Raw genomic sequence first — 15,568 nt, 5'->3', positions numbered from 1 at the left:
ACCTCACCCTCTTCTTTCTATTGTAACAGTGATGTACTCTAATCCCCAGGAGCAGCACTGACAGGAGAGAAAGGCTGACAACATGGTTTTTGTTCGAAACGTGTTGAACATGATCTTCATGGTCTTCATTTTTTGTGTCCTTCATCTCAAGGGTGAGCATTCAAGCAGAGACAGACATCATATACAGCTAATAATGTCAGGATTTCTTCTTATACTGTCACCTGTTCTTTTCCTACAGGTGCTTCTAATACCTTCACTGTCATCCAAACACCACTTTTCATCACTAAGAGAACAGCTGACACTGTTGATAGTGAGATTAGCTGTTCACACAGCATACCTTATTATGAGCAAATACTCTGGTACAAACAAGACGAACACAAAGCTTTAAAGTACCTGGGGTATCTAAATCTGAAGTTCCCATACCCTGAGGGCGACGTCAAAGGAAAAATCAGCTTTGCTGGGGATGGCAGTAAATATTCGAAGCTGACTGTTTCCAATGTCACGTTAAATGACAGCGGTGTGTATTTCTGTGCTGCCAGTCGACACAGTGCTGCAGATTCCTCTCAAGTCAATACAGAAAACTCTCGTTTATCTGTGAACACCTGCAGCCAGCCTCCTTCGAAACCAAGCCTCTGAAGATTTTATCAACTGCTCTGAAGCAATTTTGACCTTCTCTGAGGTCATGTTGTGGCTCACAGTTAAACAAAATGTAGTTGTAGTCCTTGGATCTACATAACGTCTGTGATCATCCAAACTATTGTGATCTGAACTACAAGGAACATTAATGACAGTACTGAACTGTGGGGTGACCAACACTACCACCTATACAACCATCTACATATACTGCTTACCAATGAAGTAGAGCATAATTGTTATTTTTTGTTTAAACTATCCTCAGAAGGTTTTAATGTATCTGCCCTCTTTAGCTTTACCAAATACAAGTAGAGGTATTCTACAGAGGATTAATGTATGTATGTAATGTATTAATGTACACTACTGTGCAGAAACGTTATGCACTGTAGATGTTTTAGTTTCCACCAAGTTTCCAAGTGTCTGACGGATCCCAGGTTCATCGTACAGAACAATGAGCCCATAAAGAACCCAGTAGAGTTCATGAAGACCTCTTTCAGAGGGAAGGCTGCAAATACTGATTAGATTTAGGTTTTGTTTCTTTTACTACACTTTCTAAAAGTTAATTGATAAACGAAAAACCATTTATGTAATTTACCATTCAAAGCATGCCCTGTGTATTTTTTTGTGCCGAAAACTGCACAGTACTGTACTGTAGGGGGACCTCCAGTACCACTTATACTACATCTTGAATGACAATATAGGATCACGTCACACACTGCAGTGACACTCCCACCTGTTAATCTTCTTATAGACTATCTGACACGGGCAGATTTTGTCTAACAGAACATGGAAATTATCATAATCAAACACCTTCTGGTGCTGTTGGTCTTTTCACTGTGGACTACAGGTAATTCAGAATAAAATCACCTGTTTATTAATTACAAGATCCCATTAAATAATTTTTATTTTTATATTTATTTATTTGAAAGTCATCCTGGACAACCACGTCCAAAAGCCTGTTAACAACTGGTCATTTGAATTGTTTTGCACACAGGTTTAACTGATGATAGTGGTGTCACCCAGACTGACATACTGTGGAAAAAAGAGGGTGAAACTGCAACAATAGACTGCAGCCACACCAAGGGGGCTACTTACTTCCAGATGTACTGGTACCGACAGCTGCCTGGAGAAACTATGAAACTAATTGTGTTCACAACAACAGCAAAAACAGAACATGACTTTGGAAAGTTCAGCACAGAGAAATTCTCAGCCACCAAGTCTGCTGCTGAGAGTGGGACATTCACAGTGAAGAACCTGGTGCCAGAAGATAACGGCTTGTATTTCTGTGCTGTTAGTGAACACAGTGACACAGACACATGTGGAAGCTGAACAAAAACCTCAGTGTACTATTACAATTTTCTCATGTACTGTAGGGGGACCTCGAGTACCACAGATTCTCCCAGTTACATCATGTGGATTTTGATGCAACTGCAACCAACATGATCACAGACCATCACATGACACTCCTACTTATCACATTTAGATCACTGACTGTACTGAGTTATATTAGACCTGTTGCATTCTGTAAATGGCACAACATGGACCTTAAACATGGTCTTCTGCACTTTTTGATATTACTGCTCTGGATACAAGGTAAGATCTACCCACTAACCTTTAACAGTTAATCAGCAAAAGTTGAAAATTATTTAAATTAATCTATCACCCAACTTGAAATGTCCACTAGTGGTAACTTTACTTGTTAAACACACAGGTCTAACTGATGGAAGCGATATCACCCAGGCTGACATACTGTGGGAAAAAGAGGGTGACAATGCAACAATACAGTGCAGTCACATCATGGGTGCTACTTACTACCAGATGTACTGGTACCGACAGCTGCCTGGAGAAACTATGAAACAAATAGTGTACACTACTGCAAATACAAATCCTGACTTTGAACCAGACTTCAGAGATGAGATGAAATTTACAGCAAAAAAGCCTAATGCTGAGAGTGGGACATTCACAGTGAAGAACCTGGTGCCAGAAGATAACGGCTTGTATTTCTGTGCTGTTAGTGAACACAGTGACACAGACACATGTGGAAGCTGAACAAAAACCTCAGTGCCCTATTACCAACCTTCGATTTAATCTCATTAACTGTCTCTAGGGGGACCACGACTGCAACCATAGAAATACATATTATACAGGGACACTCCCACCTGCAACTCTTCATATCTCTGTTGCAACGTCACATCTATGGGAGATACAACAGTGACTCTGGTCTCTCAGTTCATCTTTCTCAATAATGTTCACAGCTGGTCTGATCAAACTCTCTGCAGCTCTGCTCTGTATTATAGGTACTGTACATTATGAAAAAAGGTTTATGTTCATACTAATGCTTTTATGTCCATCTTTCTTTGTCCATGTAGTGTGTTAGTGGTCCTGTAAGATGACATGTGATTTTTGACCCCACAGGATTAACTAATGGGAGTGATGTCACCCAGACTGACAAACTGTGGAAGAATGAGAGTGATGCTGCAACAATACATTGTAGTCACACCAAGGATGCTAGCTACTTCCAGATGTACTGGTACAGACAGCTGCCAGGAGAGGGAATGAAGGAAATAGTTTACACAACTACAACTCCCCCATATAAGTATGCAACTGGCTTCAGGGAAGATAAATTTCCAGCAACAAGAGATAATGCTCAGACTGGATCTTTGAAAGTGGAAAAGCTGGTTCCGGAGGACAGCGGAGTGTATTTCTGTGCTGTGAGTCAACACAGTGATACAGGTGACTTAGACAGCTGCACAAATACCCAAATACTGATGCCACTAGGTATAAATGATGCAACAGTTTCTAATAAACTACAGAGGGAGCTCTAAAGTAACACTGACGATATCTGTGGGTGCTTCTCATTTCCTTAAAATGTCTCCTTGTTTCCCTTCCTTGCATCTTATCCTCAAGTTGTAGTCCCTACTATGTAAGACTGTTAGTGTAAGATTGTTATTGTTGTATTCTTGTCAAACTCTGTTTTCTAAATGCTCAAAAACAAAGGCTCAAGCATTACTACCCAAATATTGACATATAACATTTTTATGTATTCTTCACAAAAACAAACATGGCTTGTCTCCTCCACTGACGCCCATGTGCAAAATTCTGATTCAGAGCTTAACATTTGCACAACTTGAGGTTCAGGGTTCATTTCAGGTCTATGTTATTTTGTTTCCTTACGTAAGGTGGCAGTACAATGTCTCTGTAGTGTGTAGTGTGAGATGAAAAAGCAGACAATTGATTATGAAACCACCCACATATTAAAAAAAGTTTCTTTTCCTGAAAGCAAGGTTTCCCCACCAAGAGGAGAACTGAATTTACAGTGATGAAAACACAGTACCAACAACAAGATGTTCTTAAAATCAGCCATTCATCTCAACATGATCATTGTCTTCTGCCTGACCATTAATGTCATGCTGGTTTCAGGTAATGTAAAAATGATTTCCCAGGTTAACACCTAAAACTCCTGTTGAGCATTCATTTACTCTGAGGACTTGCTCTCATGATGACACATTTTGTTGATATTTTTTCCACAGGTTCCTCTCTAAATGACAAAGTTGACCAGAATCCACTGGACATGTACAAGAAACCTGGAGAACGAGCCAAAATTAGCTGTTCACACAGTGTTGACACCTATAATCAAATCCTCTGGTACAAGCAAATAAAGAACGGCCAAATGCAGCTCCTAGGATACATGTTCCTAAAGGATGGATATCCAGAGACTGGGGTGAACGTAACAATAGATGGAAGTGCAAATAAAGGGGACACATGCACATTAACTATTGAACAACTCAACCTGAACAGCAACGCAGTGTATTTCTGTGCTGCTAGTTTACACAGTGCTACATATCACTGCTTCATAGTACAAAAACCTTTCCTATCAAATATTTTCATCTCTGTATAACAACTCATAGCTCCCTGCACCTGCATGTCTTCTTCAATACTTCATTAGACAGATTTTCATAATGACTCAGTGGGGCTGTAGTGGGAGTTGACAATAGTAATCATTTTTACAAGCAGGATGCACACTGAGGCCACCCCCATGATGATATAGGAGGGGTTACTGCAAAATAAGACTGGAAATGCTCAGTGAAACTGCTTCATACATTGTATTGTTCATAACCAAACAGGAAAACACAAAATGATCATCTTAGTCCTGTGTGCTACTTTAAACACAATTCTGGTATCAGGTAATGTCAACTGTTGTTTACAGCCATTTCAATTCATTTAAAAGAATCTGTTTATAGATTTACAACCTAATTCCTATACTGCTGCTATTTCAGCTGCACTTGTGAATGATTTATTATTTGACTTTGCAATTTATCAGTGTTTATTCATTTTTACAGGTTCCTCTCTAAATGACAAAGTTGACCAGGGTCCGGCAGACATTTACACCTACACTGGAGAAAGAGCCAAAATTAGCTGTTCACACAGAATTGACAGCTATGATCGAATCCTCTGGTACAAGCAATCAAAGAATAATAAACTACATTACCTGGGATACATGTACAAAAATAACGCAAACCCACAGTCTGGGGTGGATGTGAAGATGAATGGGAGTGCAGATAAAGACCAAACCTGCTCATTAACAACTGAAAAACTCAATGTGAACAGCAGTGCGGTGTATTTCTGTGCTGCTAGTTTACACAGTGCTACATATCACTTCTTCATAGTACAAAAACCTTTCCTATCAAATATTTTCATCTCTGTATAACAACTCATAGCTCTGCGTCTGCGTGTCTGCTACATATCACTGCTCTTCAATACAAAAGCATCCTCACGGTTTTCACAGCTCACAGCTGCCTTAAATAATGTTCTTTCCTCTCATTAGGTGGCAGCATATCATTACTCAGGCTTTCATAAAGCACCAGTGGTGTGTTAAGAGGAGGAGGATTTACTATGACACCACCCACCCACTTGGCTTCATGTTACTTTTACTAAAAAAAAAAAAAGATGCCGCAAAAATCTGTATAACTGCATATGCACTGTAGAAAATACAATAACTCACAGAAACCAGCCTATGATGGTATAATCTACCATCATAACTCCAGAGAACACAAAATGAACTTCCTATTTTATTTGCTCCTTGGCCTTTCTTTCAAAAGTATTCTAGTTTCAGGTAATGTCAACATGATTTTTAAAATTCTTTCCTAGTTTGAAATGTTTATATATTTGATTTTGTACAGTAAGTGTCTATGCTGTTGCTCTTATAGCTGCACTTTATTTTGCTCAGTTTTTCATTTCTTCATTCATTCATTTATGTTTATTCATTTCTGTTTGTTCATTTCTGTTGGTTTTTTGTCTGTTTTGTTGATAATGTTAAACAGGATCCTCTCTTAGTGACCAAGTCTACCAGACTCCAGCTGTTCTGTACCACAAACCTGGAGAAAAAGCCCAAATCACGTGTTTCCACAGCATTGACAACTATAACCGAATCCTTTGGTACAAGCAAATAAAGAACGGCCAAATGCAGCTTCTAGGATACATGGTCGTAAAGGATGGATATCCAGAGACTGGGGTGAATGTAACAATAGATGGAAGTGCAAATAAAGGGGACACATGCACATTAACTATTGAACAACTCAACCTGAACAGCAACGCAGTGTATTTCTGTGCTGCTAGTTTACACAGTGCTACATATCACTGCTTCATAGTACAAAAACCTTTCCTATCAAATATTTTCATCTCTGTATAACAACTCATAGCTCCCTGCACCTGCATGTCTTCTTCAATACTTCATTAGACAGATTTTCATAATGACTCAGTGGGGCTGTAGTGGGAGTTGACAATAGTAATCATTTTTACAAGCAGGATGCACACTGAGGCCACCCCCATGATGATATAGGAGGGGTTACTGCAAAATAAGACTGGAAATGCTCAGTGAAACTGCTTCATACATTGTATTGTTCAATATAACCAAACAGGAAAACACAAAATGATCATCTTAGTCCTGGGCGCTACTTTAAACACAATTCTGGTATCAGGTAATGTCAACGGTTGTTTACAGCCATTTTAATTCATTTAAAAGAATCTGTTTATAGATTTACAACCTAATTCCTATACTGCTGCTATTTCAGCTGCACTTGTGAATGATTTATTATTTGACTTTGCAATTTATCAGTGTTTATTCATTTTTATAGGTTCCTCTCTAAATGACAAAGTTGACCAGGGTCCGGCAGACATTTACACCTACACTGGAGAAAGAGCCAAAATTAGCTGTTCACACAGTGTTGACAGCTATGATCGAATCCTCTGGTACAAGCAAATAAAGAACGGCCAAATGCAGCTCCTAGGATACATGTTCGGAAAGGATGGATATCCAGAGACTGGGGTGAACGTAACAATAGATGGAAGTGCAAATAAAGGGGACACATGCACATTAACTATTGAACAACTCAACCTGAACAGCAACGCAGTGTATTTCTGTGCTGCTAGTTTACACAGTGCTACATATCACTGCTTCATAGTACAAAAACCTTTCCTATCAAATATTTTCATCTCTGTATAACAACTCATAGCTCCCTGCACCTGCATGTCTTCTTCAATACTTCATTAGACAGATTTTCATAATGACTCAGTGGGGCTGTAGTGGGAGTTGACAATAGTAATCATTTTTACAAGCAGGATGCACACTGAGGCCACCCCCATGATGATATAGGAGGGGTTACTGCAAAATAAGACTGGAAATGCTCAGTGAAACTGCTTCATACATTGTATTGTTCAATATAACCAAACAGGAAAACACAAAATGATCATCTTAGTCCTGGGCGCTACTTTAAACACAATTCTGGTATCAGGTAATGTCAACGGTTGTTTACAGCCATTTTAATTCATTTAAAAGAATCTGTTTATAGATTTACAACCTAATTCCTATACTGCTGCTATTTCAGCTGCACTTGTGAATGATTTATTATTTGACTTTGCAATTCATCAGTGTTTATTCATTTTTATAGGTTCCTCTCTAAATGACAAAGTTGACCAGGGTCCGGCAGACATTTACACCTACACTGGAGAAAGAGCCAAAATTAGCTGTTCACACAGAATTGACAGCTATGATCAAATCCTCTGGTACAAGCAATCAAAGAATAATAAACTACATTACCTGGGATACATGTACAAAAATAACGCAAACCCACAGTCTGGGGTGGATGTGAAGATGAATGGGAGTGCAGATAAAGACCAAACCTGCTCATTAACAACTGAAAAACTCAATGTGAACAGCAGTGCGGTGTATTTCTGTACTGCTAGTTTACACAGTGCTACATATCACTTCTTTATAGTACAAAAACCTTTCCTATCAAATATTTTCATCTCTGTATAACAACTCATAGCTCTGCGTCTGCGTGTCTGCTACATATCACTGCTCTTCAATACAAAAGCATCCTCACGGTTTTCACAGCTCACAGCTGCCTTAACTAATGTTCTTTCCTCTCATTAGGTGGCAGCATATCATTACTCAGGCTTTCATAAAGCACCAGTGGTGTGTTAAGAGGAGGAGGATTTACTATGACACCACCCACCCACTTGGCTTCATGTTACTTTTGCTAAAAAAAAAAAAAAGATGCCGCAAAAATCTGTATAACTGCATATGCACTGTAGAAAATACAATAACTCACAGAAACCAGCCTATGATGGTATAATCTACCATCATAACTCCAGAGAACACAAAATGAACTTCCTATTTTATTTGCTCCTTGGCCTTTCTTTCAAAAGTATTCTAGTTTCAGGTAATGTCAACATGATTTTTAAAATTCTTTCCTAGTTTGAAATGTTTATATATTTGATTTTGTACAGTAAGTGTCTATGCTGTTGCTCTTATAGCTGCACTTTATTTTGCTCAGTTTTTCATCATTCATTCATTTATGTTTATTCATTTCTGTTTGTTCATTTATGTTGGTTTTTTGTCTGTTTTGTTGATAATGTTAAACAGGATCCTCTCTTAGTGACCAAGTCTACCAGACTCCAGCTGTTCTGTACCACAAACCTGGAGAAAAAGCCCAAATCACGTGTTTCCACAGCATTGACAACTATAACCGAATCCTTTGGTACAAGCAATCACACGGACAGCTGCAGCTCCTGGGATACATGCTAGGAACCACTGGAACCCCAGAGAAAGGAATGGCTGTGAAGATAGATGGGAGCGCAGAGAAAAACCAAAGTTGCATATTAACAATTGAAGAACTCAGCGAAAGCAACAGTGCAATGTACTTCTGTGCTGCCTGTTACCACAGTGCTAGATATCACTGCTTCTCAGTACAAAAACCTCCTATTTCAGTTTTTCATTTCTGTATTACAGTTCACAGCACTTTGCACCTGGAATAAGCCAAACCACTATTGGGTTTTCTTCTGATATTTAAGATGGGAGGTCTTCAGGGTCACACCTCCTATTATAACCAGCAGTACCTGCTGTGGCTGCATCACAGATAGTGACTGGCTAAGGATGACTCAAGTACTCATCATATTTGCAATTTCATCTCTGTGGCTTCAAGGTACAAGGGGAAATTTTTTTTTTGAGTTGTGTAAGAAATGTGTATGTTTACTTATTATTTTGTGCCTTTAACAATGAAAATTTGGCTAGTAAATTTTTTATTGTTTCAGAAATGTTTAAATATAGGAACTTATTGTGAACGTGAACAAAAACAGAGTTTAAAATACAGATCACCACATAAATTAATACAAATTAAACCTTTTTAAAATAACTTTTGTTTCTAAAATATACATACAAATTATGTGGAATTCTTTATTTTCTCCACACAGTTCACTGCCAGGGTGTTACCCAATACCCTAAAGTCAGCTGGAGTTACCAGTCTAAATCTGCAGAGATGAACTGCAGCCACAACAAAGATGCTGGTCATAACCAGATGTACTGGTACAGGCAGCGTCCAGGGGAAACCATGACCCTTATTGTCTACACAGTTTTTGGTGGGCAGCCAGACTATGGAGGAGCAGCTCCAACCAAATATTCAGCCATCAAAGACAGTATATACAATGGGTCTCTTACTATAACAGACTTGCTGCCTGAGGACAACGGTGTGTATTTCTGTGCTGTCAGCAAACACAGTGATGTGAGAAGTGTGAGCAGCTGAACAAAAACTGCTTGATAATCCATTTGAGAAGTGTAATACAGATTAAAATCTGAGTTTTATGTATCTCCAGTAGGCGGTGCTGGAGCTCTAGAAATACTCCAGACAGTCAAAGAAACTTAATGCAGCTGGTTTATAGAGCAGGGTGTAAAAACAAAGGGCATATACAGAACATATAGAGACAAGAGCTCACCATTGAGTGTTCACTCAGAGAGTCAACATGTCAACATTATTCTTTATATTTTGGCTCACTGGTAATCAATTTCATCATTCATTAGCACCACTTCATCTGGCATTTTTATACGTTTATTCATTTTCTCTCTTTCTAGGTGTTTGCGTGGGTGTCAAGGTCGACCAGACACCACCAGCTCTTCTAAGTCGAGCTGGAGACAAAGTCCAGCTGGTCTGCAGCCATGCAAAAACTGACTACACACTCATGCATTGGTACCAGCAAACCCCTGGAGACCACGCTCTGAAACGCATTGGACATGTGTATTACAGCGAGATAAAACACGAGGAGTCTTTCGAAAAGCATTTTAAGATCACTGGAGATATGAGTGGAGAAACAGCAAAGAACGGTTCTCTGTTTATAAGTGACCTAAAGGCTCCTGACCACACTGCAGTGTACTACTGTGCAGCTAGCTATGCACAGTGACAACAAATCCCTTCTTCTTTAAACAAAAACTGAACCAAACCTTATCAACATTTATGGCTTTGAATTAAAGGTTGAACAGACCCCACCCAGCCAGCTGCTCTTGATATGAGGCTAGAACCATTATACAGTGGTGTTTTCACTTCCCTTTGCAAAGAGATCAGTGGAACCTGCATCGATCACAGTGACATTTACCTGAGCTCCCAGCAACTTATATACATACAGCTCAGATACAGTGATTAGTGCATTATATATAACTGAGCACCTCTTCTTTTTGATTAAATCAAAATGATGCGTTTTCTTTTTTTCTGTTGCCTGTCAGGTAATAATTTGTTTAAAAACAAATAATTCATGTGAATGTGGAACTGTTTCTATTTTCAATGTATCATCACTTAAAAGATAAACATGTTCTTTATCATTATTACTGTTGTTTTTGTCTTTCTCCAGGTGTTTGTCTGGGTCTTGAGGTCCGTCAGTCTGTCTCTGATCTCATCACAAAACCTGGAGACAGGGTGCAGATTTTCTGTATCCATGATAAAACTGACTACAGGGTGATGCTCTGGTACCAGCGCTCACCTGGAGGCACTACTATGAAACTCATTGGATATTTGTACTTCAAAGATGTCACAATGGAAGAGCCATATAAAGAACATTTTGGTATCTCTGGAGACTTGGGTGGTGATGCAGTAAAGAATGGCTCTCTAATCACCACTGTTACAGGACCTGAGCAGAGTGCAGTTTACTACTGTGCAGCTAGCAAAGCACGCTGAGAAAAATCTCCTCTGACCTTAACAAAAACTCAGTTCCTTGTCAGTGGTTTTGAATGAAACAAGCACACCTGTGACTGTGGTTGCATTCTGGCTTTATGCAGTGGGATTCCTTTTCCATTTTATAATTACATTTTTAATTCAGCTAGTTAAGTATAATTTATAATATATAAGTGTAGTAGTCACTCCTCATTACCAATAACAGCAGAAACTATCCTGCAGCCATATAAAAGCTTATACTCCTTTCTGCCACCAGGAGTCATAAAGGCACATCCACATCGCTAAACTATGCAGCTGCATCCTTGGAAAGTATTAACCTTCTTAAATATTATACTTCACATAATCAAGTCAGGCTATACTTTATAAGTAACTATAATCTGTTAAACACACAGGCAGACTGCACCAGCTGAAAACCACAAATATCAGTCATACATTGTTAATATCATCTAATAGTTTTGAATATATGCTCAGCAATGACAAAAAGTAATTTCTGTTAGCTGTCAGGTAATAATTTAAAGAAGTGTCCATTTCTGAATGGACAAATGTTTTCACCACCTATTACAGTGCAAACAAACAAGTTGGAGATGTTCTGCAGCCATGTGGGATGCTCTGGCAGCACCGTTATGTGTAGACCAGCTATGACTAGTACTTAACGGACTCAATTGTCAAAATGAAAAAGTCATATAAATATGATTTTAGATCAAGGTACACACAAGGTACTACTGTGAAAACAGGAATGCAGTCACTGAAATTTCCATTTTTCATACAAAGACAACTTTAATCTCAACATTATTGACTTTAAATTTAAATTTAAATTAGAACTTGAACAGGCCCCTCCTATCCACCTGATGCTTATATACCATAAGTGTAATTTGAGCACTTCCCCTTCCTTTTAAGCCTCAGTCTGCTCATAAGCAGCATCAATGGTTTTTATTGCTAACAGAGACCTTTTTACATATTATTCCATTTTATCAAAGAATGTCTGTGACCCATTTTTATACTGAGGAACTCAGAATGATCCGTTTTCTCTTTTCATGTTACCTAACAGGTAAAGCCTTGTTCAAATACAATAACGCTACAGTGACTGTAGAAAGACATATATTTTAACAAGAATGTGATTTGCATTTTCTTTTTTGTCCAGGTGTTTGTCTGGGTCTTGATGTGCGCCAGTCTTCCTCTGATCTCATCACAAAACCTGGAGACAGGGTGCAGATTTTCTGCAGCCATGATAAAACTGACTACAGGGTGATGCTCTGGTACCAGCGCTCACCTGGAGAAACTGCTATGAAACTCATTGGATATTTGAATTATAAAGATGCCACAATGGAAGAGCAATATAAAAAGGATTTCAATATATCTGGAGATTTGGGTGGGAATACAGCAAAGAATGCCTCTCTTATAGTCAATCCTGTACAACGAGAACACAGTGCAGTTTACTACTGTGCAGCTAGAGAAGCACACTGACAAAAACCCCCTCTGAACTTTACAAAAACTCTATATAATCAAAAAGACTTGGAAAAACTGCTCCCACACACACCTGTTTCTGTGGTTCAATATTTGTTAGTGAATGATTGTATCTACCACATGTGCATGTGTTTCTGTTTATTTGGTTTATTCTAATTAAACAAGACAAGTAAAGTTTCTTATATGGGAACAAATCACATCACATGTACATCAGGTGAAAGGAGGAGCATACTAAAATAAAACATTAAGCCACTCCCTCCTATACCTCATGTTTGCTTCTTAAATGATACTCATTTCCTCCATGACTCTAGAACAACTAAGTGCTCCATGTCAGATCTCTGTATGATGATTAGACTGCTTTTTTGCTGTTTCCTCACAGGTAACAACTGTTTCACTGTCAAGTAAGATGTGTCTGTATTCTGTATTTATCTTACATCTTAAATCCATAATCTGCCCCTCTCTGCTTACACGGCAGGTATTTCTCTGGGGGTTCAGGTCCATCAGACTCCCTCTGCTCTCATCAGAAATGCTGGTGATGATGTACAGATTGTCTGCACCCATGAACAAACTGACTACAGAGTGATGCTGTGGTACCAGCAGTCACCTAAAGACACGGCGCTAAAACTTATTGGATATGGATATGTACAGTTCAGAAACGACAGCGTAGAGGAGCCATTTAGGAAACACTTCAAATTAGCTGGAGATCTGAGTGGAAACAAAAGAAAAAATGGCTCACTTTCCATAATCAGCCTGAAAGCACTTGAACACACCGCAGTCTACTATTGTGCTGTTAGTAAACCACAGTAGATCAAAAGCCCATCTGCTCTTAACAAAAACCTCTTCCCCCTGTCTCCGTTGAAAGGGGGTACATTGTAAATCACCACGGGTGAGACATGGTTTGACCAGTTTGCTTCCAGCTTATCAACTTTATATTCTTTATCATTCACTTCACTTCACCTTCATACTTTAGACTTGTCAACAACTTGACATTGATAAAACCTTTAAACACAACAAGTGTTCAACACTTTGCAGCTAATCAGCTCAGAATATGCCAACTAACTAAACTTCAAACACAGGATCCAATATTTTCCAACACTGCTCATGTTAAATGTTAAATGCAGACTCTTTTACCTGCTTGAAAATCTAATCTATGAAAGGCATGATTCTTCATATATATATATATGTATATATATTTTTATCTGAAGCAACCTGAAGTCAGCAAACTGTGCTCAACAAACACTTTCAGTACACCATGACATTATGTCTCAATTCTGTCTGTCACTTAAACTAAAACAGTTCCTGTCAACCTGTGGTGTGATTTTTCTACATCATTTCCTGTCCCTTCTTCTTATCAGCACAAAGCACAGTGGAGACTCTAGTTTGCTCCTCACATTCAACATGATGACACCTCATCTCATCATATCCATCATCAGTGTGTTGTGGATCAAAGGTGCTGTACATTCAGGGAACCGCTTTAATGCTTAAATAATATTTTTGATAAAACAATCATGAGGAATATCTTTCTTTGATTGATTTAATGTTTTATATCACTATAGACTAAAGAGGTAAGATATTAAAGTACTACCTACAGTAACAGTGCTTTGTACTTTCTATCTCTTTCCAGGTGTTTTTCTCAGCAAAGAAAAACAAGTGTTTCAGACTCCATCTGATCTATTAGCGAAACCAAACAGTGAAGTCAACCTGACCTTCACTCATACAATCCAGAGCTATGACACAATTCTCTGGTATCAGCGCTCAGCAGGAGACACTACTCTTAAGCTGATTGGTTATGTGTATTATAAAAATCTGAACGTTGAGACAACATTTCAAAGTCACTTTAAAGTGAGTGGAGATGGAGAGAAAAAAGCTCATCTTCAAATCCTGAACCTGAATCGTAGTAACACTGGAACATATTTTGGAGCAGCAAGTATGCACAGTAATAAAGACACGAGACTTTCTCATACAAAAACCTCCCTTACACCACAGCAGATAACAGCACATCAACAAGAAACCACTGAAACCATGTGACAGTATCAAAGCTCTAAAAAGGGCTGAACGATAACTGGTTAATGCTGGTAACATATCTGTAACTATTGTAAAATGAGAAAGATATACACAATGTAACTTTAGAGGAACTGAAGAAATGAACTCACATTGTAATCACACACATTTCAGTCTTTTATGATACTACTAGTACTACTATTAGTAGTACTACTAGTACTAGTAGTAGACTAAAAGCAGTCAATTCTATCAATTGAGGGAAAAAGCAGGGAATGTCTTACTTGAATAATGACTTAACTGATTCATTAGTTATCAAAAAAACTTGCTTACCGATTTTATTTCAATCAGCTAATCAATAAACCATTGCCACTCTACTGAGCCGTACTTCTAGTAGTTGTAGATATAATAGAGGATTTGTTATAGGCCTAACTTACTGTTAGAAGGTGCAGTGAACCACCCCGGAAAAATCAATAGAGCCAAAAATGGACATGATTGATGACAACTGCTTTAAAAACATCCACAACCTTTAGATGCGCAACACAACAGTCACACCTGCAATTCATGAATAAAAACTGAACAGCAGAGAGCAGTGAAAACACACGAAGAAGACAGATGCACAGTACCTCCTCCTTCCTCATTACAAATGAACATTAAAGGCAGATTTCACATTAACGCCTGTGTGTGTGTGTGTGAGAACACTGAGGACATTACAGCAGCATCAGGGTTTTCTCTAAGCCGTAAAAACATGTTGAATTGTCTGGTCACTTTGTGTTTTGCTCTGACGCTCACAGGTGAGAGTCCTACGATGTCTGTACTTTCTCATGACATTAACAAACCTTTCTCTTTAACTTCAGTCTTTCTTTGTGTCCTCTAGACAATGTGTTATTGTCACCTTTGATTCAACAATCGCCTCGAAATCTTTTGGTTAAACCAGAACAAGAGGCCCATATTGAATGTTACCATGGAGACAACGA

At 38.6% G+C, this 15,568-nt stretch overlaps 1 protein-coding gene, 1 long non-coding RNA gene and 2 gene segments (V, D, J or C); all 4 read left to right on the top strand.

The window, feature by feature from the left end:
- Positions 1 to 1,402: 1,402 nt before the first annotated feature.
- Positions 1,403 to 1,962, top strand: LOC113129345 (T cell receptor beta variable 29-1-like). The segment is given in 2 exon segments: positions 1,403 to 1,480; positions 1,628 to 1,962. Coding segments are annotated over 2 exon segments (396 nt in total).
- Positions 1,963 to 2,097: 135 nt separating this feature from the next.
- LOC113130891 (T cell receptor beta variable 29-1-like) lies at positions 2,098 to 2,787 on the top strand. The segment is given in 2 exon segments: positions 2,098 to 2,226; positions 2,345 to 2,787. Coding segments are annotated over 2 exon segments (393 nt in total).
- Positions 2,788 to 7,192: 4,405 nt separating this feature from the next.
- LOC113131176 (uncharacterized) lies at positions 7,193 to 8,696 on the top strand. Its single transcript, XR_003295761.1, has 3 exons — positions 7,193 to 7,424; positions 7,581 to 8,354; positions 8,558 to 8,696. It is a non-coding gene; the product is annotated as an uncharacterized LOC113131176 (long non-coding RNA).
- Positions 8,697 to 9,864: 1,168 nt separating this feature from the next.
- Positions 9,865 to 10,646, top strand: LOC113130970 (immunoglobulin kappa variable 1-39). The gene is made up of 2 exons (XM_074933665.1): positions 9,865 to 9,964; positions 10,040 to 10,646. Exons 1-2 carry the CDS (start codon positions 9,931 to 9,933, stop codon positions 10,363 to 10,365), a joined length of 360 nt encoding a protein of 119 aa, XP_074789766.1. The 5' UTR covers positions 9,865 to 9,930; the 3' UTR covers positions 10,366 to 10,646.
- Positions 10,647 to 15,568: the final 4,922 nt, after the last annotated feature.

Source organism: Mastacembelus armatus, chromosome 22 (genome assembly GCF_900324485.2).
Source record: "Mastacembelus armatus chromosome 22, fMasArm1.2, whole genome shotgun sequence".
In the NCBI taxonomy this organism is placed as follows: Eukaryota; Metazoa; Chordata; class Actinopteri; order Synbranchiformes; family Mastacembelidae; genus Mastacembelus; species Mastacembelus armatus.
The sequence above is the reverse complement of the archived record's forward strand: the minus strand, read 5'-3'. Positions and strand labels throughout refer to the sequence as shown.